Genomic DNA, 27464 nt, shown 5'->3' with positions numbered 1-27464 from the left:
CACTTCTATGGGCTAAATTTTTACAGCTATGATCTGTGCTAGAGGTTTCCTCCAGCAAGTAGCTTCCTCTAGTTTATAATGGAGACTATGAATACACACAGTGAATTTAGAATTTAGAGGGCTATTTTAAAAGACATTCTACAAGGTAATATTTTGTTAGAGCAGGAACTGACACAGTGCTCAGTGAATATCTATCCTTTAGTGAATTGTTTTCTGTCCTTTGGCTTCAACCATTATTGGATAACTCCATGCTGAATCTATGGAAGAGCAAGAGAGAAAAAGCGGGAAGCCTATTCACCTTTATTGGCTGTGGATACCAAGTCTCCCCTCTTTTCTACCCTACACCTGAAGTGAGGGGAGGCTTTGCTGGGCTTTGCCTTAAGCAACCTGAAGTATTTCAACTTGCTTAAAATGGGTAAAAAATGCAAAACTATAAATATAAGATTAAAAAGTACCAAAATTAAAAATAAAAAGACATTTATATATACACTAGAGGCCCAGTGCACGAAACTCATTCACATGTAAGGTCCCTTGCGGCTGCTGGTGGCCCACCAGGGCCTCCCTTCCCCCGGCCACCTGCTGCCACCACCGGCTGGGCTGGGGCTGGCCAGCAGGGAGGGGACGAGGATGATTGGCCGGCCCTGCCCCCTGGTTGAACTCCCGGTGGAACCCCTGGTCGAGGGGACAATTTGCATATTAGGCTTTTATTATATAGGATTAGTTTTTTAACTAGCTGCTGTCAAAAAGCTAAAGTAACATGTACTCTATGGCACTGGTTTTTAACTGTGTTTGAACCCTTCCCTTTGAAATTCTGATAAAAGGACATACTTATCTCCCCAGAAAACTGTATATACACATACATAAAATACTGCATATAAATTCAGAAATCCAAAATCCTTCTGAAACCACTCAAAGGGAACCAGATTACAAAGCCCTTCTCTTCAATATATATAGCACAGGGCTCTGTCCATAGGGAATACAGTGATTTTCCATTATTAACATATGCAAATAGTGAACAGCTTGGGAGTGTTGATGGACATTTTAGTAAATGCTATGGACCAGGTTCTATATGCTTGCCTAATTGATTGTTGGTGATCTTCCTGTTGTTTTCAGTAATTGAATCAGATTACTTTATTTGAAATTGGTATTACAACTAGGTCCTTAAAATGGCAAACCTCCCAAACCAGGCAAGTCTACACAAAGGAAAGGGAGGTTATGCAAGGATATGTGATATCCTTAAATGCCACAGCACATCAGCCAGTTTTTATTTGACCTCGACAGAAACTTAGCATTTAGGATTTTTAAGTGAGAGGCACTAATAATTGATTTAAAAATAATTAATTTTGGCAGGGGGGTGGGGAAGGACAACAAAACAGCTGCTGTTGACCTAAACATTTCACCATGTGCCTCCTGTTCAACCTAAAACACTCAGGAAAGAAAACATAGTGACAATCAGCTTTCAGAAAACATTTGATTAAAAATAGCCACACTTACATCAGCTATGTTTCCAGTTGTAGTCCATGCATTTGATATTGATCACTAAAGAGAAAATAAGGATACCACGGGCAAGCTATTTGTATTTTAGAGCCAAGGCTCCTGGTGCTGATTTCTGCTTGGCACGGGGTGAGCCCCACTGGAGGATGCCACCCCAGCTGCGAATGGGTGCTTTCTGGAAGAGAAGCAGGGAGGGTTTCTGAAGCCCTGTGGGGCTGCTCCTGTTGGCACCTGTCCACCTCTGTGAGGAGGAAGGCAGTTTGTTTGATTAATAAAAATCTCATGCATAACTTTCGGGAAAAAGAGGGAAACGAGCCTCCCCTGGCACTCCTTGTTGAGTCAAAGACAGGCAGGGACAAGCTCGGCCTCAAGGAAGGTGCCTGTGCTTTTCTGCCAGCCTCTGCCATGAGGAGCTCCCGATGAAATGAGAACTGAGGAAACTTTAAAGGGAATCTTTACAGGACAGCATAATAGATTATTAAATGTTTAACAACAGGAATGTTTTATTTTTTTAAAAAAAGAAAAGCAAGACATAAGAGTTAGACTGCATATTTACTTTCGCTATTATTATTTATTATTATTATTATTATTATTATTTGCTGTAAAAGTCAGAATACACTGCACCATTGTGAATGAAGAAGGTTTATCTAGATGATAAAGAGGAATCAATAGGATCAAAGTGAACAGTAATCTTCAGTGAAGCCCAGTTTTAATTCTTATTTGCCCTGGAAAAGGGCGAAGCCAGCGAAAACATTTCAGAGAATGAAAACTCAGGATAGAAGTCTATGTCTGAAGAAGGAAAAGGTGGTGAATGGGTGGGGCTTTAGCTGTAACTATGTTTTATTTTAGAAAGAGGGAGAGAGCTCAGAAGCAAATACAGTTAAAATGTTAACATGTATTAAACTGAGATGGTGATACCTGGTATCTGTTATTAAATGAACAGTTTTTAAGTGATCTATATGCTTGAAATCCTTTATAATTAAAACAGTTGTTAAAAGAGAATGTGACGACTTACACAGCAAAACTCTAGAAAGTGGGGTTCTGTGACATGAAATAAACATGCAGAGGACCAGGTGGTGCGGTAGCCTGAGCTCTAGAAATAATCTTGACATAGTAAGAGAGTGCCTAAGCCTAGCCTACACCGAGTTTTTCTGAAACAGGGTTTCAAACCTGGGACAAAATTCAGTAGAAAAAGGAGGGTCGGTGCAGCCTCCTAGAGTTCGTTTTAAAATGACTTAACCTGAGGTATATTTGGACAATCAGCAAGAGGCTAAGCCAAGCAGGTTATATATGTACATGGTCCGTAAAGCGCAGTTACGGGTCTGCACCCCCAGACCTCAGGCAGCCCCAACAGCTTTCAGGTGGCCCCGACCCTTTGCTGCTGCCTGCATGTGACTGAGCACACGCTGAGCCACCTGCCTCTCAGGGCCTCTCAAGGGAGTGGTGTGATCTCACAGAGGCATGATGGGAAGAGGGAGGGAGGCTGGAGTGGAGAGAAGAGGAAGAGGCTGTACTAGTATGTAGGTGAGGAAAAGGTAGAGCCCATAACATTTTACAGTTAAGTCTGACAAACGTACTTTATTAAATAAGTAGTGTATGTAAATCTCAGAAATATTTCCCCCCAGTAAATGTAAATGCCCTCCCTCTGAAGTCCCTGTGCAATGGATTCTGGGGTGTAAGTGGGGCACTTTCCCTTACACCTCCCTCCACGGAGGCTGGATGAGGACCAGTCCATAGATGCTCCCACTGCGCACACAGGGCTCTGCCGGGTCACAGCCTTGACTGAACCCCTCTCCACTTTCACTTTCTCTTCTGTAACAGTTTATGCCGAGAGCCAACAGAACTCCTATGCTAACTTTTAGATATGCAGTTATCATAGGATATGGAATATTTAAGGTATGTCTTCTTCTCTTCTATCGTTCTCCTTAATATCCAACTACCCTAGTTCCGAGGTTCTAGAAGAAATTATAGTCACCATGATCATCAGCTTGAAAATAAGTGTCTACCAATAACCAGGAAAAGTACATATGCAAAATAATATATGTAGGCAATCCCCTGTAACCTATGACAACAGCTTTCGAGTAGAAAGGCATGAAGAGGACAAGGTTAAGGCTGACTGGACACTGCATCTGGATGGGTGGTTTGTAAGCAGGGTGATTTTGCCTCCCAGGGGACATCTGGCAATGTCTGGAGACACTTTTGGTTGTCACAGCGGTAGGGATGCTATTGGCATCTAGTAGGTAGAAGCCAGGGATGCTGCTGAATATCCAGAAAGGCACTGGCAATCCCGTTACAGCAGAGTTTTCTGGCTCAAAATGTCAACAGAGCTGAGTCTGAGAACCCCTGATCTAGCTGGGTCTGTCCACGGCTTCCCTCACAGCCTCACATGGAGTGGGTGCCTGATTACCTACTGCAGAACACAGGTACAGTTGTAAAGGTCCTCCTGATAGGAGACATACAATGAGAGCGAGTCTTTCCTCTGCCAAATTTTTAAAGGCATTTAAAATCCCCCTGTAAACTGAAAGGTCACCCTCATCTATTCATTATGAAAAGACTACTGAAAGTGATATTGGGAGAAGAGCTCTGGGAAAAATATCTCATGGTTGTCGCTTTCTCTTCCTCCTCCCCATCCTTCTGCTCAAGAGCTTCTAAGATAAATAAAATTACTTCCTTTAACTGTTACAAACAACAGAGTCATTTAAACTCTCAGTGGACAAGAACAGGCTAGAAGAACAATGCCAGCTTGTAACAGATCTCTACACTGTTCTTCCTTTCCTTACAATTGGATTAAATGCTTAATGTTTAATACATATATGTGGAATTAGTGAATTAAAAATAAATGGGTAGCTGGAATAATAAAGCCATAGCTGAAGTTTAATAATGACCAATTTACACATGTGTAGTTTGACTTCCTTTAGTATCAGTTGTTTATATATCTGTATCTCCCACTAAGTATTAAACTCGTTGATACAGAAAACTATAATTTGACAAGAACCTCTAAGGACCATTGGGTTGTTTCATTTCTAATTATTTTGTAAATGTAAGGCAGCAATCACTACGTGAGAAGGCTGTATGAAGACTGAGCATAAATGGATGCATAAAGTTTTTAATTAGATAACACATTTACAGCAAAGTTAATGAATGCCATGTGCTTATTAGTATCAAGAATGGCTACTCAGCCACAAAAGACCAGAGCAATAGAAGTAAATCAGTCATGAAAATACCACAATTTACATTTTTGTACAGAGCCAGGCCAGAAAAAACTCCCAGTTTTTTTCTTAATGTTAATTCTTCAGTAATTATAATCGTTGTCAATGCTGATAACATGTATCTTTCAATTATTCTATCACAAGTACACACATGAACACATAATATATATATATATATATATATATATATAGCACACAGATACATATGTTGACAAAAGTGCTGGATCTGATTCCCTAATATCTGAGGCCCCCTGAACCTCTCTTTCCCTTTTTTCCAAAGTTATAATTCTCTGCCCCTGTTTCACCATTGTCCTCCCATGTCCTGCCCCTCGGTCCCTGCCCACAGCAACCCAAATGCACACATTCCATGTGCAAGTTCAATGAGCAATAGTCAGCTGTTGGATAAAGAGCCACAGTCTTGTGAGAAAGGCAAGTTAATGAGCCTCAACTTCCTCATAAGCATTACACTTTTAACTTACCAGGGTTGTTATGAGGATTAGAAGAGGTAATATATGCAAAGCACTTGGCAAATTTTTGGTGCTTAATAAATGCTAATTCTCTTGTTTAACTGCTGCCCCTCTTTCCTCATCTATATTCCCAAGGACTGTGACCATAAGACTGTCATCTCCTGCGAGCTAAACACATCATATTTACCCTGCTCAATGACCCTGAAAAAGAAAAACATCTTTCATTCCACAGGAGAGCTAGGAGACTTAAAATGCAAATGTGATTGGTAGAATCCACACTCGATAATATGGGTGGGTTTCATTCAAAAGGTAAAGAATAACATCACAGTATTCTGTATTTTGTTTCAGAACAGGGGTAAGAAATTAGAAAGATCTGGGCTAAAAGTGGGGAAGAGGAAAGGGAGGAAACAAGATGCAAACCTAGCAACCAAAGACAAATTTCCTTGACATCTTGATTTTCCTGAGGGCCTGTCCTGTTGTCCTTCACTTATTCGCAAGAACAAACAAACACAAAAACTGAGGCCAAAAGTAAGTCATATCCGAAGGGGCGCACATACGTTAGTGAGAACTAAGTCGGTAACCTTTTGCTGAAGCCTTGAAGTATTGAACAATACAAACTTTTATAAACAATGAAATTGCGATTGTTGGCGGGCTTATCTGCAAAACTATTATCAATCAGTCAATGAAATATGGCACCATTTATGAAAATAAAAAATCTCAAATTAACTTAAACAAAGATATTCTTCTTAAATTAACAAACAGAAAAAGAACCTGAAGGTGTGTAAAGGGCTCGACCAAGCACACCACAGGCACATCATCAAGCGGAACATTCCAGGGACCTCCACGTGTGATGTACATTTGCTCAAGCACAGAGACCCTGTGGTACTTCCGGGCTCTTGTTTAATCTCTAAGAGACTCTATGAAGTATATACCATCAATATTTCTGCATTTTACATATTAGGGTACTGAAGTTTAGAAATGGATAACCTAGTCAAAGCCATGCAGATAGTAACAGTCTGGACCTGAATTCATGATCTTAAATACTATGTTATACAATCATACACTCAGTCATCTGTTTCAGTTTTCACTAAATCTCTAAAAAGCTGAAATCAAGCACTTGTTTTAAAGATTTCTTAATGTATCAAGAGGTATACAATTAAAAAAACCTTTAAAGTGAGGAAGAAATAGTAAAAGTTGGTTAGCTAAGTTTGAAATAATTTCTACAGAATGGAAATAATAATGAGGTTTCAAAATCACTTCTATTGCTAAGAGACACATTTCTATTAGAAAATTATAATAATCATGTGAATATTTCAGCTTAGGGGTAAAAGCAAATTATATTCATGTAAAGCAGTTCATCACTTGCACTGCTAGGAAATCAAATCTTCCAAAATCCACATAGGAAGTCACCATGAACTTACTTTGACCTGAGGGTAGGACTTCTTGTTCTTTTCACTAGATGCACCAGGGAGTCCGCCATGGGACGGGCCTTCACAGACATAACGGAAACGAAATCCTCTCTGCAAAGGTGAGCATAGAGCCAACATGTTTGAGAAATACTTATTAAAAAGCACTAGGACAAAATTATATACAAATTTTTAATTCTTTTGTGTATTAGATTCTAGAGAAAAAACAAGAAATGTGTGAAAGAGGATTATGTAAATGAAAACCACTTTTCCCATAATCTTACTATGAACATTGAGGTTAATTGGTATTTGTGTACTGGTGGCTTAAAAGTGAGGTCCCTAACCCCATAGAAACTCTCCTGCTATGCACAGGTGGGGAGTGAGCTGCTGAAGAGTTAGACGGGACGTGCTACAGCTTGTTTGAACCAGAGCTTCTTCATCTCAAATTGCTGCCGCCAAGCTCTGAACTTGGCCATATTGCACTCCAAGTTACGCTTCTTCGACTCTTACTTAAAGGAATTCCTTTATCTACTCTGGTTACAGTTGGCTCAGCAGGGAATACAGAAATGCCTTGTTAAATATAGCATGTCAGTGTTGTAGACACATCCTATGCTCGACGCCACATTTGGCCAGTTTCTCTCAATAATTCAGAAGATAAGTTTTTTTTATTTTATGATTATTAATATTATCAAGCTCAAATTCTTTCTATGAACTGACCTGAATGAGTCCAAAACCAGTCCCTTTAAATATTATTAGCTAAAGAATTTGAAAACTGTTGTAAATCAATGTAGAGTTAGCTAAAGTCTTCACTATATGGACTACTGTGGGCTGAAAAACCCTAAGTCCTGTATGTTTATAATCTATACAAATGAGATTAGACTAGACTAACTTTAAGGTCTATCCCAGATCTAACATTTTATGATTTACAAAACTAACAACTATAAGTTGTATACAACGAAAAAAACAAGGGCAATTATGAGAATGGCTATCATAATCTTAATATTAAGGGAACTTTCAATGTATTTCCTGAAAGATGCAACTTTATAAGGATGTAACCCAATTTGTGGTAGCAATAGTTGTTATAATTATACAGTCACTAACTGGATAGTTTTTCATTTTTCAAATTCATCCTTTGGTGAAAAGAGTTTGTTAATATACTTTAAGTAACAACCTCACCTGTCATTTATTTTTATTGTGGGACTGACTTCATCTAAACAGTGCTAGATCACTAGGCCATGAGGAGCTCCGCACACCCACTGCTCCCTGGTGGGGCTTCCACCCTGCAGTCATAGCAACTCTGATGTTTTTAAATATATTTTTATTGATTTCAGAGAGGAAGGGAGAGATAGAAACATCAATGATGAGAGAGAATCTTTGATCGGCTGCCTCATTAGGGTCCCCCGCTGGGGATTGAGCCCACAACCTGGGCATGTGCCCCAATTGGGAATCCAACCATGACCTTCTGGTTCATTGGTTGACGCTCATCTGGTTCATCGGTTGACCAATGAGCCACACCGGCTGGGCAAACACAAAGGTTTTAACAGCTTTGAGCTCATCAATCAATGTAAAATTTTCACCCTCCTTAGACTGCACTACATTTCATTATTTCTTGTGCAGGGTCCTGGGAAACAGTCTCTGAGTGGTCCAGAGGTCCCAAATGAATTTAAATCTCTGGCATCTGGAACCCTCTGTCCCTATACTCTTTGAGATCTTCCTGATTTGCAAAGAGGATCAGCATTAAAGCATGTTTTAGGGGATAAATAGGGCCTGAAGTAAGTTCTCTAGTGAAGGAAAGCTTCTCAAGTCACAGGTCTGGAGGTGTGTTCAACTCGTCAAAGTAGGACCTAAATACTAGAAAAGACTTTTGAGGTGAGGTTAGTCATTTAGGGGCAATTCTTCTATTTTGCCACTCAAAAAATTAAAACTAAAAAATACAAATTCAGCCCTATACCTTTTGTAGACAAAAGCTGTTGCTTATTTTTAATAATTAAATGGGCTTTCTAAAAGCATGAAAAAGCATCAGCATATGCAATAGTTAGCCTCCAGAATAAAGGCAGAAATTCACTTGACTGCTACGCAATCTAAATACAACTTCAGTTTTTAAACAGTATTAGATAATTACCAATGAGTAATATGCAACAGAACTGGATATTTTAAAGATTAGTAGTCTATGCTGTGACTCATCTCTGTCAGAACTGGGGAGAATTGTGGCAAAAAGACCTCAAAGGAAAAAAGAACATTTTTCTAACTTTTATTTTTTTAAATGCAATAAAGCAATTCATTATCTTGAATCACAAATTCCTTTAGGACAGTTGGGAAAATATAGCATGTGTACTTTTATGTTTTATTGGGAGTGGTATTAAATAGAATATGAGTAAAGAAACGTGTCTTAATAGCTTGCTTAAGTTAAAAAATAGATATTTCTCATGGTTGCATAAGAGTATCTAAAGTTCTAAAGGAATTTTAACCTGAGGGTAGAAGTTTCTTACTTTTTTTAAAGGGAGATAGGGTGTCTTCAATGCATAGTCTAGATGCATTTCTGATTCTATGTTTCTGAGATTAAAGGTTTGCGAATCCACAGCCATTCATCTCAGTATCTCCATTTGCTTAAAATGAGTCATCAACCTCAAAGGCAAACCTACGTCTACCCAGTCAGAAAGTCTGACTTGAATACAACTTTCTTACTTTCACTGGAGTCAGACATCAAAATAACATCAGTTTGGTAAATAAACACATTGTTTTACTCAGATGAGCTTTTACATTTCCACATATAATGAAATATGTTTTGAATTTTCGAAATATATAATTTCCTTAAGGTAAACTATAAATGCCAATTTTTCCTTATAACTGTTAGAGCCTTAATAAGAAATGCATTTAAAATTCTCATTGTAGTGCTACGCTTATGAAAACGGATATTTGAAAACATGCCTTGGTATGCAGACAAAATAATTTTTAGTTGATTTCTCATTGTCACAAATTACCCAGATCTTCCAATTAGAAAATTTTCCAGGAGGCCAGACCCCTACACAAAATTTTAGGGATAAAGTTCCCCTAGGAGGGTCTTTGAGAGAAGTGGTGACCTGCTGTGAGAAGTCACCACTATGGAACTGGACATAAGTAAAGTAATGTTGGCAGACTGTGGAGTCCAGTTGTGTCACCTATAAGCTACTAGAGCAATGCCCCAAAATCTCATGTGGCATTCCAGTCCCCATATCAAAAACTTTTATCTAAGTTCAACCTTATAACAATAGTCTATTGGTGATATTTAAGATATTTATGCCCTTTGAATGTTGACCAAAATCCAAATACATGTATAATGCCACAATTATAGTAGCCACAATAAATGCACTAAGTTCTCGACCTAGTTAGCATTTGTTAAATGTTACACAAAGTGAAAGTGCTACACTCACTCACCTGAGCTACTAAAAACATTTAGGAAAAGTATTGGGTAATATAAGTGCAGAACAGCAGATATACAAACCCACTGTCTCACACAAGTTTGGTAAGCACATCCATTCAGAGATTTACTGACTATCCTCAATCTGTAGAGGACTATACCATCACTTCTATCTCCTAATAACTAAAATCTACAGGCAGATACTAAAGGTTCTCTTTCTTCCTCTTTCATAGCACCGGTTCCACCCAATTTCCAGTAACTATTATCGACAGATTTGAAGCAGAGTGAGGAGGCCACTTCTATTCCCAGAGATCCCCTACAGAATCCAGTGGAAACAGGAAGAACCTGAGAAAATAAAATGCTCCTTCTCTTGACTCCAAAGAGGCTGAGTCTAAAGTTAACACCAGAAGGAAGAGAACTCAACTGTCCATTCTAATACTATTTATCTCCCACTGGTGGTTTTAATATCTTAGGGTTCATGTTCTCAATACAGAGCAGAAAAGACTGGAGCTACTAGCGGTAGGAGGAAGGCTAAGAAGTACTGCATGTGATAGACACAACTGATGGATGTAATTCCATGTATGTGAGCTGCATGCATGTATTATTTCTGTATGAATGGAGAGAGCCTATCTTTCCTAGGAGTGGCTGGTAAGCAAAGTTGGTGGAGATAGCAAGATACCAAGGATCTATAATTAACTGAAGTTTTACAGAACTACGTATTGAGGCTCAAGATGGTCTGCAGAATGACTAAGAGAAATGTAAAATGGACGAATGAAGTTGTTACATAATTTGGCAAGTTGTTGATCTTCTAGATCAGCTACTTCCTTCACAAAATTCAGTTACTATTTTTTGGTGCTTGAGATATTAATATTAGACTTATGGATCTAACATTAAAGAGAAAGTTCCCACTCCTTTAATCTTCTTACCTGTTTAGGTTGCTCTAATATTTGAAGGTATGGGCCATCTGCTAAAAACAAAAACAACAGACAAAAACCAAAAGAATGTGAGGCTTCTCAAATCTGATATAAAAATATTAAGCAAGTAAAAAACTGAAATTATGTTTTAGAATAAAATTTTCAATGAAAATTTTTAGCTAAGATTTCACAAGGATATAATTTAACTTCCTCAATTGAATATTAAATTTATTATTATTTTAACAGTTTTATACATTTAGAGAACCACAATAAAAAAACATTTCTTGAATGGTGATGGTACATTGTACAACCTAACAAAAGGCCTGGTGTTTGGTAAAGATTAATATGTGAATAGCTTTCATAGTCTTGTGTATTAACAAAGCATTTTAAAAATGACGTGAATATCAATTAAAAGCAGCAATGACTTCCTGGACTCTATGACTTTTTTTTTTTGCCTTCACAGCATTAGATACTGACTTCTTTCCCTCAGAGGGAATGTGCTTCATGTGACATTACCAGACTGAAATGACACCTACATGTGTGAAATATACAGATAATGGTCTAATGCTGCCTGCTTTTCCTTACATTACATTCCTGGTTCCTTTCCCTTACTCGAATCCCTTAAGAACTAGCCTTCATTCCCTAACTAGCTAGCTTGTTCCCTCTCCTTCTCAAATTTAATTTGATCTACCAAATATGGTGGACTTTTCTAATTAATTTATACCTTTTGATGTTTGAATACAATTTCTGCATACTATGCTCTGATATAAACTTTGTTCTAAAAAAGCACAAGCATTTTGTAAAATCCTGAAAATAATTTAATTAACGGTAGGTGCATACCAATTAATTATTATAAAAACATAAAGAAAAACTAGAAGCTCAATCCATATTGTGATTATATCTGACTTTGGAAATTCAAAGCAATATCAGACTCTCTGACAGTATAAATATAAATATGTTCAATATGAGAAAGTCCCTAAGCTCCCCAGGGTGTCTTATGTCAACAATATAATAACCCATAGCTCTTCAATAAGTAAAGGCATATGCTGTTTCTCATCTGTTTGAATGTTAATGAAAAAGTTCAGTACTACAAAAAAAATACATTAGGAGAATGCTTGTGTCCATTTCAATCTCCACTGTCTCTTAGCCAGAAATTCAAGTCCTATTACTTTAGATAAATACATTTAAGAAGAATGAAAAACCTTCAGGTTGAACTAAAAAATAAACAACTAAATTAAGAGAGAAATTATTTTTATCCTTTTAGTTTTATGATGAATCAAAATAAGGCTAGAGAACTAGAGGGAATAAAGGTATGATTATTTCCTATTACTATTCAAGAAATTTACAAGAAAGTCAGTTGAAAAATGACTGAATTTGAAGCAAAACATCCACACAAAAGGAAATATGAGAAATGACTGGCTGATGTAGTGTAATTTATGTAAATTATTTCTTTTATCTGTATAAAATTCATCTTTGCACGTTTTCAACTACTTTTAGAAAAGGAGTTGCAATTTTAAGATTCTAAAACATGGTTAGAATTTAATTTTTGATAAGAAAATAAAACCAATTAGAAATAGAAATATTTTCACACTACTAACATATAACTTGTATGTCAGTGTAACAGATATAGTCATAGAAACATTCCCGCTAGGATGCTAAATGAACATATCAGGAAGAGAGGCCTCTAACAGAGCAGCATTTGGAAGCCACAGAAAATATAGGGGAGTTGGAGCATATTTATGCTAAACTTCAAGTCTCTCACTTATTATTATTATTATTATTTTCAATTACTTTATTTTTCAATTACATTTTATTTTTCAATTATTATTTATATTCTTTTATGTTAGTTTCTCACTATTAATTTTTCTAAAATCTCTTGAAGTTTTCCTATTATTTTTGCTAAATGATTATATTTCCTTTAAAAATGTGAAATTTCAAGGTTTGGGAATTTTGTTAGTGAAATGAGGCAATTTTTCTTTCAGGGAACACACTCAAAACTTAAGTCAACTAGAAAATTACATTTGATACCCATATATTTGTTTTAATGCTAAGTTTTTTTTTGGTCACATGTCTATCCCATGATGTGAAAACCCACTTTTATAGAGAAATGTAAAAAATAGCATAATGTTATAGATTTTCAATATATATGCATTTTTTATTAACTTCAGAGAGGAAGGGAGAAGGAGAGAGACAGACAAACATCAATGATGAGAGAGAATCATTGATCGGCTGCCTCCTGCACGCCCCTATTGGGGATCGAGCCCAAAGGAAAGGTATACTAGTATGTTTTCTAAGGGCAGAACCAAGTCCTGATGTTCTCAATAAAGGATTAATACTAAGAAAAATACTTTGGGCATGTGCCCTTGACTGGAATCGAACCCGGGACCCTTCAGTCTGCAGGCCAACGCTTCACCCACTGAGTAAACCAGCAAAGGCAATGTTATAGATTTAACAGCTGTACTATATCGCATAGCTTTCAACAAGTAATAGAACTACTTATGATTTTAGATTTCAAGAAACATATAAGATAAAATAGTCCATGTGAAAATTACAACATTGGTATCTATGATCTTTCTGCCCTTTAAAATGTGAATAAAATAGCATACATCTTGGATTATAAAAACTTGACTATGCTACTGCAACAGAGAGGAAATATAACAATAAAAATGATGAGGTAATAACTGGGAAATAAATCTTTTTGGTATAATTTTAAAAGCTTTTCTAATATTATGGCAAAATAATTTCTACAATGTGAAGCCCTGACTACAGAATATTTACTAAGATAATCTTATTTCTACTTCCATAAACTTGATGAAATAAAGACATTATGAAAGCACTGGCCTCAGGATACTGTTTGGCATTTGTAGGCATTAAATGGAAAGATATATGTTTCCTAAGGGCAGAACCAAGTCCTGATGTTTTCAATAAAGCATTAATACTAAGAAAAATGCTCTGATCCCCAGAATTGAAAGTTGACAGGAAATACAGAAGCTACCAAGATATTTACTTGTTCTTCACAGGAAGCTGACTTAGAGTTCAAATTGGACAGCAGCTCATGAGATCTTAGACTCAGGAGCCTACAAAATGTGTTTTGTGGGGTAAAGAGAAAAAGACCTCAGCAATACAACTTCTGATGGTGAAGGTGAAGGAAAAGCAGATTTATTAATATCCTCCCATGAAGTTCCAGAAATAAGTTCTAAAAAATAAGTACCAGAATAACAATAGTTATTGTTTAAATGAGAATGATACAAATTGGACAAATTCTTCCAATGATACAAATTGGACAAATTCTTCCAATGAGGCTAAGCAAGTCCATGGTAAATCGAAGAGCGGAGGTCCACTCTGGTGATTATAAAACTCCCTGTTTTATACACAACTCCCATCATTGACTCACACTGCGCTTGTGAATGTCTGTTCAGTACCATTGGTGATGTGAGGGGCACATAGAAAGAACCATCACACAGAGCTTACATATAAATCAATAAATCAAAACAATTTGTGTGTGGAGATGATTAACATAGTCACGTTAGAAGGAAGGATGATTATCATGTGTTTTATCCAACTGGGCAGAATGTAAAGCTAAAAGTTTTTTTAAAAGATGATTTTTTTCTACTGAGCTGATTTTTGCACACTTGTACTCCCGGTGCCTAGCATACACAATAGGTACTCAAATGAATGTTTCTGTAATAGATCTGAGGAGTTGAAACTGCCAGAGTCTGGGACAAAACAAAGAGGAGTTAAAAATAACTCAGAGATGGTAAGATTGGCTAAAAGGGAAAATCCTTACATTGAGTGAAGAAATTCCTTCTGAGCTGTCTTAGCAGATATTAGCAACAATTTTAAGTCATACAATGAGCAATGGGGGTGAAAGATTTTTGTGCAAATATATTTCAAGAAAGTATATTAAAAGATTGTGTGTGTTTTTAAAATCCTCAACCGAGGATATTTTTCCATTGATTTTTATTTTATTTTATTTTTTTAAATATATTTTATTGATTTTTTACAGAGAGGAACGGAGAGAGATAGAGAGTTAGAAACATCGGATCAGCTGCCTCCTGCACTGGGGATGTGCCTGCAACCAAGGTACATGCCCTTGACCAGAATCGAACCCGGGACCCTTCAGTCTGCAGGCCGACGCTCTATCCACTGAGCCAAACCAGTCAGGGCTTTTCCATTGATTTTTAGAGAGAGCAGAAGAGAGAGGGAAAGACAGAGAGAAATATCGATGTGAGAGAAACACATTGATTGGTTGCCTCCTGCACGGGCCCTGACGAGGGCCTGGGCCAGGGAGAAGCCTACAACTGAGGTACGTGCCCTTGACCAGAATTGAACCTGGGAACCTTTGGTCCGCAGGTCAATGCTCTAACCACTTAGCCAAACCGGATAGGGCTAAAAGATAGTTTTTTAAAACATAAATCACCATTTTCTTTACAGGTAGATCACTGAATTTCTAAAAGAGATCACTAGCAAATCCTGAATTTAAAAAAGTAAAAGCCAAATAACAAGGGGACTGGGAGTGAGGAGTTTCCTTACCTGTTGGCATTGGCATCTCTGGTTGAAATATTTCTGAGTTAAACATTGTATGATTCAAAGGCTCCAAATGAAACATCTGTAACAAAGAAAATTTAAATTTTCAATCATTATTTCCCAACCTTGTATTAAACATCTGAAGTTAATAGACCTACAACTTAATTACAAGAACAAAAACTAAAGCCAAATATAAAAATCTGAAAATATTTCAAATCAGACTTTTAAAAATACCTTCCTGAAACCTTGCTAAATTCGCATGTGCATGAAACTTTACATGGGGCTGGACTGTGTTTACGCGACAAAGGATTTTGAAAAGAGTAACCTGGCTCTGAAAGAGCAAAGAGGGAACTTGCTTAACTTATATATCATTGGGGCCCAGCCTATGTTTATCACACAGTGGATACTTAATAGATCAGCGGTTCTCAACCTGTGGGTCGCGACCCCTTTGGTGGTCGAACGACCCTTTCACAGGGGTCGCCTAAGACCATCCTGCATATCAGATATTTACATTACGATTCATAACAGCAGCAACATTACAGTTATGAGGTAGCAACGAAAATAATTTTATGGTTGGGTCACAACATGAGGAACTGTATTTAAAGGGCCAGAAGGTTGAGAACCGCTGTAAAAGATATTTGTTGAATGAATGACTTGAAGCTCATACTCTCTTAGAAATAGAATATAATCCTAGAAATCTGTATTTCTTTTATGATGGTAAACAAGCTCCTACTTTAGACATTCAACTTCAAGCCCTGAAAGAATCAGACAGCAGCCCTGGATCATACAAAAAAAAAAATGGGACAATATTACTTACATTCTAAGGAGCAAAGGACTGAACGCTGAGTTCCCTCACCTTTTTTTAACTTTCATTTACCTAGCTCAACGCAGAAACACCTGGAATTTAGTGGGTGTGGTCAGCTGAATAATGGTTCCGAAAAGACCTCCACATCCTAATCCCCAGAACCCGTGAATACTACCTCATATAGCAAAAGGGATTCTGCAGATGTTACTAAAGTCAGCATGCCGAGATGGGGAGGTTCCCCTGGATTATCCAGATGGGCCTGATAAAGGGATGCAGGATATCAGAGAGAAGAACAGGAGATGTGACAATGGAAACAAGAGGTTGGCGTGATGGAAGGGGTCACAAGCCAAGGAGTGCAGACAGCCTCTCGAAGCCCACACAGGCCAGGAAATGAAAACTTCCAGGAGGAGAGCAGCCCTGCCAGCACCTTGATTTCAGACTTCTGACCTCCAGGTGATAAGAGAATAACTCTGTGTTGTTGGAAGCTACTAAATCTGAGGTAATTTGCTACAGCACCAAGAGAAAACCGTGAAATACATTTTTAAAAAATATTTTTAATTGATTTTTTACAGAGCGGAAGGGAGAGAGATAGAGAGTTAGAAACATCGATGAGAGAGAAACATCGATCAGCTGCCTCCTGCACACCCCCTGCTGGGGATGTGCCCGCAACCAAGGTACATGCCCTTGACTGGAATTGAACCTGGGACCCTTCGGTCCCCAGGCAGATGCTCTATCTACCGAGCCAAACCGGCTAGGGCCGTGAAATACATTTTGATGGAATTATATTCTATCTTAATAAGTTACTAATAATTACTTATCCCAAGAAAAATTTTTTCTTTCCACTTAGTTTATTCAAGATTTTAAATTCATATTTCTAGTTTGGTACTATTTCAACCTAAGTCAGTCATCTGTTTGAAATGTCTGTGGACAACATAGAAACCAACCATATTTCACTTTTTATGATATGCTAGTTGGTAAGTGTGCTCGAGCTGGTATTTGAAACAACAAGAACAACAACAAAAACCACACCAGAATTACAATTTACTCCTTTTTTTTATTACTAGGTTCTTGAACCTAGATGTTAAATAAAGAGTCACAAATAGTGTTTAAATAAAGGACACTTCATATTCAGTTGTGAGGTATGCAAATTTCCAATTGAAGAATAATAAATGTGCTTCACTTCACTGCTTAAGAGTCAAGTTCATCTATCTTTTCATCATTTGTGGGAAAGGAAATACAAGAATAAAAAAACATGCTATTGTAAAAGCAGGCCCCAACTTGCAGAGTATCAGCAGAAAAGATGACCAAGCAGAAAAGAAATCTGTCCGATGGTCCTGCAGGTGGCTAGGTAACGAGGTGCAGGGCAAACACACCCGTCCGAGGGGAGAGACACACTCCACCTCCAAGAAGGGAGCAGCTGTGATGGGCGGCAGCTTGCTGTGTGGATTAGGTCAGAGGTGGAGTGCAAATTCCAGGATACGCTACAGCATGGAGGCTATCTCACCGAGGACAAGGAAACTTCAGGAAATCTACGCCAGCAAGTTTGAGACAAGGGAAAAAAACCCCCAAATTTCAAGGAACTTTCCCCTCAAAATTTGAAATATCAGAACACGCCCCACCCCTGTTGCTGATGATCACAAAAATGCCTACATAAGACAAACTTTCGAAATGAATGTTTTCAGCAGATTTTACTCTTGTGTGGCATAAAGGACTATCTCTTGTTGATAAGATTTCCTGCATGTAAACAGGATGGTCTAAAACCAAGAAGAAACAACTCTAATGCTAGTTAGACTTTGCCTTTAATTGTTAGAGACGGCATATTAAAAATGAAAGGTAAAACACCGGTTTTTGATAATATGAGTAGCCAAATGTCTTTCATGCTGTAAACAAGGAAAGTGTACCTGGATTTATCCTCTGTCACCGTTTTTACAATAAAGTTCAAAAGGGGCATCTTATGGGGAAAAGCACTGCATATTTGTTCTTTCTAAATCAATCAGAGCATTACCAAGAGAAATGAATGCTAGATAGGTCTATTTTATTTTAAAAGCAAAAACGAGCCCAGCTGGAGTGGCTCAGTGGTTGAGCGTAGACCTATGAAACAGGAGATCACAGTTCCGTTCTGGTCAAGACACATGCCCAGGTTGCATGCTCAGTCCCCTGTGGGGGGGCATGCAGGAGGCAGCTGATCAATGATTCTCTCCCATCATTGATGTCTCTATCTCTCCCTCTTCTTTCCTCTCTGAAATCAAAATACATATATTTTTATAAAGCAATCCTAGACCCCTTGAAAGTATTTCACTTTTGGTTTTATTTTTCTGACTGATTGTTTGCATGTGTAAATTTGGGAAATCCACTTTTCAGGTGCTTGCCACTAAATATTAAGTGTGAAATGATTACGAATCTTGGCCCAGGGTGTCCGGTGGCCCATGTTCCCTATCAGTGTCTAGCCTAGCTAACTACATCTTCCAAGTGAATCTCAGCTTGCCTAGACTTCATTTGGAAAGTGCACAAGGCAGCACAGTGACCCCTCTCAACACTTCTGTCCCACTCTGCGCAGACGATTACAGTATTTATCACCATAGGAAGCTATTTCTGTCACTGTCTCTCCTGTTGGAATCGCAGCTGCTGAAGTTAGGGTCTATGCATCACTTATTTTTGTACCACCTCCTTAGCTTATGTTCTGCTACATAGGAATGCCTGAATAAATAACTTGATGAATGAATAAACCTCTGTAGTTTATGTAATTCTTAAAATCATTACATTAAAACTTTAATGTTGCCATTGTAATTACCCTAGAGTCCGAAATTGCTTTCAAACGGTTCGTTTAACGTCTATAAAATGTAGATATAAATATTTAAAAGATATATATAAATAAAATTATTAATAATCAACAAAGATTTGATAGACTATTCAACACTTCTAGAGGCTTCAAATTTTTCAAGTAAAAAACTAGGAGAAAGAAAAAAAAAGGACACTGGCATCTCTTCATAATTGCTGATATAATGAAGTTTTATGCTCCCAAAGCGCAGTCACTGCCATTAAGTCTTTCAACACCCCTGCTAGTGTGGGGTTAGCATTCCTATTTTGCAAAGGAGAAAAGTGAGGATCAGCGGGTGCTAAATGATTTCTCAAGGTTTTTTGTTTTTGTTTTTACTTTTCTTTGTTAATCCTAACCTAAGGATATTTTCCCCATTGCTTTTCAGAGAGAATGGAAGGGAGGGAGTGAGGGAGGAGAGAAAGAGGGAGAGAAACATCAATGTGAGAGAGACACATTGACTGGTTGCCTTCCACAAGGGCCCTGACCAGGGGTGGGGAGCAAACCCACACTAAGGTATGTACCCTTGACTGGGAATCAAACCCATGACCCTTCGGTTCACTGGCCAACGCTCTTAACCATTGAGCAACACCAGCCAGGGCTTATTTATCAAGTTTTAAGAGCTCATTAGTAGCAGCCAACACTTACACAAAGACCTTCAACTTCTAAGTCCAAGATATCTTTTCACTATACCAGCCTGCCTTCTCATTTGATGAGTTTTGAGTAAATACTGTGTGTTCCCCTTGTACCTGTGACTTTACTTGGAAGTAGTGTCTTTGCAGATTGTAATCAGGTTGAGATCCAGTCATACTAAAGGGTGGGCCCTAAATCCAATGACTGGTGCCTTTATAAGAGAAAAGGAAGGGCCCTAGACAGTTTGGCTCAGTGGATAGAGCATCAGCCCGAGGACTGAAGGGTCCTGGGTTTGATTCTGACCAAGGGCATATGCCCAGGTTGTGTAACAGGAAGGGCGTGCAGGAAGCAACCGATCGATGATTCTCTCTCATCATTGATGCTTCTCTCTCTCTCTGAAATCAATAAAAATATATTTTAAAATAAAGAGAGAGAAAAGGAAGGGAAATTTGGATACAGAGAAATGAGAGATACACGGGGAAGGCAGCCATGTGCTGGAGTGATACAGTTACAAGCTAAGGAATGTCAGGATTGCTGGCCACCACCAGGGGCTGGGGGCGGGGGGGGGGGGTGGTGGTGGCATGAGACAGATTCTCCTTCAGAACTTCTGGAAGTAACCAACCCTGTCATCATCTTGACTTTAGGCTTGTAGCTTCCCAGAAATGTGAGAGAATACATTTCTGTTGTTTTAAGCCACCCGGTTTGTGGTCATTTGTTACAGCAGCCCCAGGACACTAATACAGTAGTTATTATTTGCCCTGTAGCATACATAGCTTTTATGCAGCAGTTGTGTGTGATAACAGGGTTTAAGTTACTCATTTAAAGACATATCCTCTCTGACCTTCCATGGAGGGAGAGGGAAACTGCAAAAACAATTTAAAGGAGAGTTTTACCAATTTTAGAGTTTACCTGATTGTTACTATTGTTACTTCTGTATATTTTTAAATATGAATATATTTATAAAAAATGAGCAGTGAGATGATATTATAATACCTACTTGTTCATGCCCTCCCAAATACGGATCCTCTTCTGCCATTCTGGAGCTGTATAGCAAAGCAAAACAAAAGCAAACCGTAAGCCTGAAATGAACCTTAACAATTCCACCATGCAGAAGTAAACTATATTATGACAGGAAGACCAAATATAATCCTTTTTCAAAGACTTGAGGAGGAGGACACGGTGCAGTTCTTTGGGACCTAAATCTAACAGTAGAAACATCGCATCATCCAGGAATCAGCATTTATGTATAATCCAAAAACCCTTTTGCCAGGCTCAGAACAGTGTCCTGAAGGTTGGTATAACTAATCTTCATCTTCCATATAAAAATCCTATTTGGATTCTTAGAGGCCATTTCTTTTTGCCACCATGTAGACATCAACGATTTAGTATTAGCTCTTCGCGTAGGTTATTTGCTAACCCTGCATGAACTCTGTGATGGTGTTAGGACTGCCTCCATGCTTTCTGTATTAGTGTATGCTGCTCCAGTCGAGAAGCTAAGGGGCAGTCACCCTGCTGACAAAAGGGCGTGGTCAGTGCATCAGGGCACCAGGGGAGGCTGCTAGAGCGTGCTGTGCTGTGCTGTGCTGTCTGCCAGTGCGTCCCACTGCGGCAGGCATTTCCTGCCATTGTCAAAACGGTGCAGTAGTCCCCTTATCCACGGTTCACTTTCCGCAGTTCCAGTTACCCGCCGTTGAAAAATGTTAAATGGAAAATTCCCCAAATAAACAATTCACAAGCTTTAAAATGTGTGCCTTTCTGAATAGCACGATGAAACCCCCTGCTGTCCCACTCCGTCCCACCCGGGGTGTGAATCATCCCCCTGTCCAGTGTCTCCACGTTGTACACCCCACCCACCTGCTAGTCACCTCGTGACTAGCTGGTGGTCAGATCGACTGTCACAGCATTGCAGCGCTTGCATTCAAGTGACTCTTATCTTACGTAATAATGGCCTAACGTGCAAGCAGTGATGCTGGCAATTCGGATATGCCAAAAAGAAGCCATAAAGTACTTCCTTTAAGTTAAAAGGTGAGGACAGCACAATAGGATATTTTGAGAGATAGAGACCACACTCACATAACTGTTGTTATAATTTATTGTCTTACTTTTTCTATGATGTTATTAGTTATTGTTAATTTCTTACTGGGCAATATTTATACATTAAACTTTACCATATGTATGTATGTATAGGAAATATGTAAATTGAGGGTTTGGCACTATCTTTGGTTTCAGGCATTTACTAGGGGTCTTGGAACGAATCCCCCCTGGATGAGAGGGGACTACTGTATAAGAACACTGTAATATTAAAACTTCAAAAGGAAGACATAAAAATAAAGCCCTTATTATCAATGCTATATTCTCCAACTTAATCAACTGCAGCCAGATATTGATACGTTGCAAGCCTAGCAATCTTCTATTATCCAGAGGCCCTGAGAAAACCAAAGAACCATATTGCCAGATAAAAACTGTACCTAACGTCATATATCATACTGGATTTATTTCCTTAAGAAATTGCCTTGCGCCGAAACCGGTTTGGCTCAGTGGATAGAGCGTCGGCCTGTGGACTGAAAGGTCCCAGGTTCGATTCCGGTCAAGGGCATGTACCTGGGTTGCAGGCACATCCCCAGTGGGAGATGTGCAGGAGGCGGCTGATCGGTGTTTCTCTCTCATCAATGTTTCTAACTCTCTATCTCTCTCCCTTCCTCTCTGTAAAAAAATCAATAAAATATCTGGGTTGCAGGCACATCCCCAGTGGGAGATGTGCAGGAGGCGGCTGATCGGTGTTTCTCTCTCATCAATGTTTCTAACTCTCTATCTCTCTCCCTTCCTCTCTGTAAAAAAATCAATAAAATATATTTTTTAAAAAAAGAAATTGCCTTGTATAAGTTAATTTTATTTAAATTTACTAAGCTCAAATTTTAGATATAGTACATCAAAAATTAAAAGGTAAAAATATCACAGGCTGAAAGCAAATATTAATTCCTGAGGCAAAGTTTCCCCTACCCCACAAATGAAGTGTATAACGCACTCAAGGGTACTTGGGACTGGGCTGGAAATGGTAGCTGCCCGCCAAAATCTGTTCTCTCCTTTTCCACAGCGCAGAGCTGCAGTGGAAGTGTGACTGCTCAGCTGGAGCGGGCCCCACACTTCCTGGGAGGCAGGGATGGCCGTCTGATGGCATGCTCACCAGGGGAATGTCAGAACTACTGTGTGTCACTGCCAGGTCTGGGCTTAACATCCTTCCTCCATGTTTTTGTTTTTTCTCTTTCCCGTTGGCTAAAACCTAGACGCGGAGAAGACAGAGCTTCTACCACACAGGCGACGACGAATGGCAGGCGGCTAATACCGCGGGTGATGGGAGAAGGAAACTTCTTTGTTCCTGAACCCAGGGTACTGATGGATCTACTTGTTAAAACAGTTTAGCCCTCACCCTCATGAATACATCGCCCAATACTTCAATAAGGACAAAAACCATCCAAAGAAGACCCCAACATGCAATGAAATCCTCTAGATTTCGGCTAGGGCCCTGTGTGACCGGTGAGGGGGGAGAGAGCCTCGAGAGGGTGCCTCGTGGGACACAGGATGGGGTCCAACTTCACCACCCGGGGAAGGGAAGCTCTCAGCCCCAGAGAACAAGAAGGCCATGCAGATTTGCAAGGAAGTATTTGTCTAAAACAAATGACTGCTTGAAGATGTACAAACAGCTGTACTCAATTAGACAAGCAGTCAAAAGGGGGGAAACTGACTTGACACAATAGAGAGGAATTAAGTCATTCAAAATTCAAGAGTTTAGCGCCATTGCTGAGGGGGTGACTGGATATACAACTAAACTCACTGTGGTCTGTTTCTTCATCTGCAAAATCAGAGACTTTGATGGGTTGGACTTTTGAGAAGAACTCAGAATGTTAGTGAGCTAATCAATGTTTATTCAAAGAACACATCACCTACATCATAACTCTTTTTGTAAACTTGGATTTTTAAATGTATTTGGGTATATAACTATATTAAAGAATCATCAGCATAATTTTCAGTTATATGGAGAATACAAGGAAAACAGTATTACGACACAGTAGCAATACCAGTTACAACATTCCATATGAAAAATCCTTATTTTTAGAACACCACAGGAGCCAATTTCCAAAAATAATATTAAAACCCGTTTTTCTTTTGTCTCTAGGCTTTCTATTAATCTGGGCTGATCACTTGAATCCTCTCAAACAATCTTAGCCCACAGTCTTCAAAAGCAGAGGTAAGACTGTTGACTTGTGAAACTGACAGGACACGTTCAGTACCTCTATTACATTCAATATATTTATAGTTTTAAACGTGTGGATGGTTTCCTGGCCTTGGAATGCATGGATTCAATATGAAGCAGCCCTCACCCTAATTAAAAAAAACCCTCAACTAAATCTACCTTATTAGAACTGATGCAGGGCTAGCATCATGATCACAACTGTAGTTAAAACCTTAATGAACCTAAATTGCAGGCACTGGACAAAATGCCCAATGAAATGTGGTCCTCCCTCCAACAAACTCCCCGTGCACAAACGTGTGCCAAAAGATCACAGTTTTAAAAGCCCAACAGCAGCCCCAAAGATACTTGGGCGATGGTTAAACCTAAACTTTTACACACTTTGTAAGAGAGTTTAAGTTCACTGTGAAGAGCTGAGGTAACCGTAACCCTAGGGTGATGTCAATATTAATTCATAATTCAAAACTAAATGTCAAAAGAAACCAAGACTTATTTGGAAAGGATGAATCACTGAGCAGTATTTGCATTAATTGTAAAAGCAGGTTTTATTTAAAAAATTTGAGCTTTCAACAAGCCCTTGGAACTGAAGGACTAGGAAAGGCCAGGGAAAGCCCCTCCTGCCCCCCTGCGCTCCCCAGCCCTTCCTCTCATTTTTCCTTTGCTCAGTTCTGTGCTTTTGAGGAAGGACCTTGAAACAGAAAGGGAGGTACTGGGCTGACTGCTGAGAAGACACTGCTGAACTCTGCATCTCCCTCCCCAACGGTGAGGTTTGAAGAAAAATTTTCACACCATGGAAAGAAAAACAGAAAATGTAGCTGCCTGGCAATAAATAAAACATCTTCTCCAGTGACTTGCTTGTATTTCCCAGGTGAGAAGCAGAATGTTGTAACTAAGCTCTGAACATGGGTTGAGTTCTACGTGCAATGCCTAATGAGTCACTTTCTGCACATATGTGACAACCCCACGTCTGACATCTAAGGCCAGCAGAAGGAAGTCTTAGTGGAGGCAGCAAGACCAAGGCCACAGAGTTGGACCATTAAGGATAGAGTTGGAGGCACTTCCATCCTTGTAACTGGGGAAATCAGATATATTCATGCTTTTTCAGCAGGGCCCACTATAAAAAAAAATGGATTCTTTTTCTTCTACTAGATTTCATTTTTTTTTAAATCCCAAAAGGTTTTAAGCCCATTAAGTGATTTCAAGATCCACTAATGCAGCGGTTCTCAACCTGTGTGTCGCGACCCCTTTGGCGGTCGAACGACCCTTTCACAGGGGTCGCCTAAGACCATCCTGCGTATCAGATATTTACATTACGATTCATAACAGTAGCAACATTACAGTTATGAAGTAGCAACGAAAATAATTTTATGGTTGGGTCACAACATGAAGAACTGTATTTAAAGGGCCAGAAGAGAACCACTGCACTAATGGGTCACAATCTAAAGTTTGAAAACAGAATCTGAGGTGCCATCCAGAAGTGCAGGTAGGAATCAGAGCAAGAAAGTTTCTCTATTTTCAAGATTATATTCAGCCACAACAGACACGCTTCGGTGTAATTTTAACGCTTCATCTTGGATAGCAAGGAGGATAAAATTTCAAGCAAAAGAGTGACTTTTCACCATTCTCTGTTGAGTAATAAATTATAAAGAGAAAGAATATGCTGGAGCCTCTTTTTATAGAAGAATTTTTTTGAGAGAATGTGCTATAAGGTATAAGACATGTACTACATACACATAATGTGAAAACTCAGATGAGAGTATCTTCTGACTCTGCAACTCCACTTCTGAAAATTATATGAGAAAATGTGAAAGAAAATAAGTATAAGGATATTCATTGTAGCAAAAGGTAAAAATATAAATGCATTTTTATAGCAGATTATTTATAATTATGCTATATTCAGTTATATGTTATGTAATTGTTAAAAACAGCAATTCAGATCTTTATATATTAACATGGAGACTTTTACTCGCTAAGTTAACAATTCTATGCTTTACTCTTTTAACTCATTTATGTAATTGGAACTATACATTATAATAGAAAAAAGAATTTTTTCTGAATTTATCCTGAATTTTAAAGTTTACGCCCGACCTTAGGCAATTAATAACATATGATGAATAAAACATGAAATATGGAATGAGTCAAACATTTATAAGCACTACTGATATCCTCTTTATAATAAATGTAATAGAAAAAAATTAGCTCTAAATGTGCTGTTTATTTACATCTTTCTGATGATATATTGGCTTAGGTTTTCGCACAACAGCTGATTTTTAAAGTTTTTGAAAAAGAATAAATATTTGTGTCCCACCATATTTAGGTTTGTATAAACTCATTTTCTATATTTTTCCACTTCCATCTACTTCCAGCTCTCTGTTGTTTCATTTGGATACAATGTGACCAACTAACATTTAGAATAGCTACCTAGTGAGTATGAATACATTGTGCTTGGAGTTGATATAAGATAAGGCCCCTGTTCACAAACGTTATGTCAGTCTACTAGGGATGGCAGATACATATACAACATTCAACCATTAATTCATTCAAAGCTTAATGGTCCAACCCTGTGGCCTTGGTCTTGCGGCCGTCACTAAGAACTCCTTACACTGGCCATGATGTCAGCTAGTGATTACAGAGCATATGTTAGCCATTTTATTCGTTGGCATAATAATGTTTATAATAAACTGGGAAGAACAATTGAGACAGTAAAAGCTTTTGGCATTCTGAGAAAAATCAAGTATTTATTTCTTTTCCATCCTATAGTTATGGATATACTGCAACATTCCCTCTTTATTTCAATCCTTATCACTGCTGAGTAAAATGTTTGCATTTTTCCTCCAGGGACATTTGGCAATGTCCGGAGACACTGTTAGCTGTCACAACTGGGTGGGTGGTCCTAACGGTATCTAATGTGTAGAGGCTAGAAATACAGCCAAACATTCTATAATGCATAGGACAGTCCCTCACAATAAAGAAATATCTGATCCAAATGTCAATGTGAAGAATGAGAAACCCTGATGAGTGCCATTGCATCATGTCAAGTGCTTGGGTTCACACGGATAAAGAACTAAACTTGAGCCCTGACCGGTTTGGCTCAGTGGATAGAGCGTCAGCCTGCGGACTCAAGGGTCCCAGGTTCTATTCCAGTCAAGGCCACGTACCTTGGTTGTGGGCACATTCTCAGTGTGGGGTGTGCAGGAGGCAGCTGGTCAATGTTTCTAACTCTCTATCCCTCTCGCTACCTCTCTGTAAAAAATCAATAAAATATATTTTTTAAAAAAGAACTAAACTTGACTGACTACCTCCCATGCTTCACATATTTCACTTAATTCTCACAACAATCCTGAGAAATACTGTCCCAGATGAAAAGACTCAGGTTTAGAGAGAGTAAGTCATTTGCTTAGGCTGACAGAGTAACGCTGGTGAATCTGACTATGGTTTGTTCATCTGTCTAAGAGGCAGAAGTGATTTTCCTCCTCGACCTCCAAATTTATTTATTTTAATACAGTGTCTTGCTCCAGTTCTCCTGAATGTTCAGGTTTGAGCTACTC

At 38.6% G+C, this 27464-nt stretch overlaps 1 protein-coding gene across 8 annotated transcripts in view; it reads right to left on the bottom strand.

The window, feature by feature from the left end:
- NFKB1 (nuclear factor kappa B subunit 1) overlaps positions 1-20711 on the bottom strand; it is a 107693-nt gene extending 86982 nt beyond the window's left edge. For 4 of the 8 annotated variants that reach the window (XM_006094093.3, XM_023758389.1, XM_014460324.2 and 1 more), the window contains exons 1-4: positions 20665-20710; positions 15421-15496; positions 10900-10940; positions 6592-6690 (exon numbers count right to left, since the gene is read on the bottom strand). In XM_006094093.3, the coding sequence (XP_006094155.1) occupies positions 6592-6690; positions 10900-10940; positions 15421-15496; positions 20665-20703 (255 nt within the window). In that variant the 5' untranslated portion in view covers positions 20704-20710. Of the gene's footprint in view, positions 1-6591; positions 6691-10899; positions 10941-15420; positions 15501-20664 lie in introns of those variants that run through there. The other 4 variants (XM_006094094.3, XM_023758391.1, XM_014460321.2 and 1 more) reach the window with 4 other exon arrangements.
- Positions 20712-27464: the final 6753 nt, after the last annotated feature.

The sequence above is a fragment of the Myotis lucifugus genome, unplaced genomic scaffold, assembly GCF_000147115.1.
Source record: "Myotis lucifugus unplaced genomic scaffold, Myoluc2.0 scaffold_129, whole genome shotgun sequence".
In the NCBI taxonomy this organism is placed as follows: domain Eukaryota; kingdom Metazoa; phylum Chordata; class Mammalia; order Chiroptera; family Vespertilionidae; genus Myotis; species Myotis lucifugus.
Note: the sequence above shows the minus strand (reverse complement) of the source record. Positions and strands in the feature narration are given on the sequence as shown.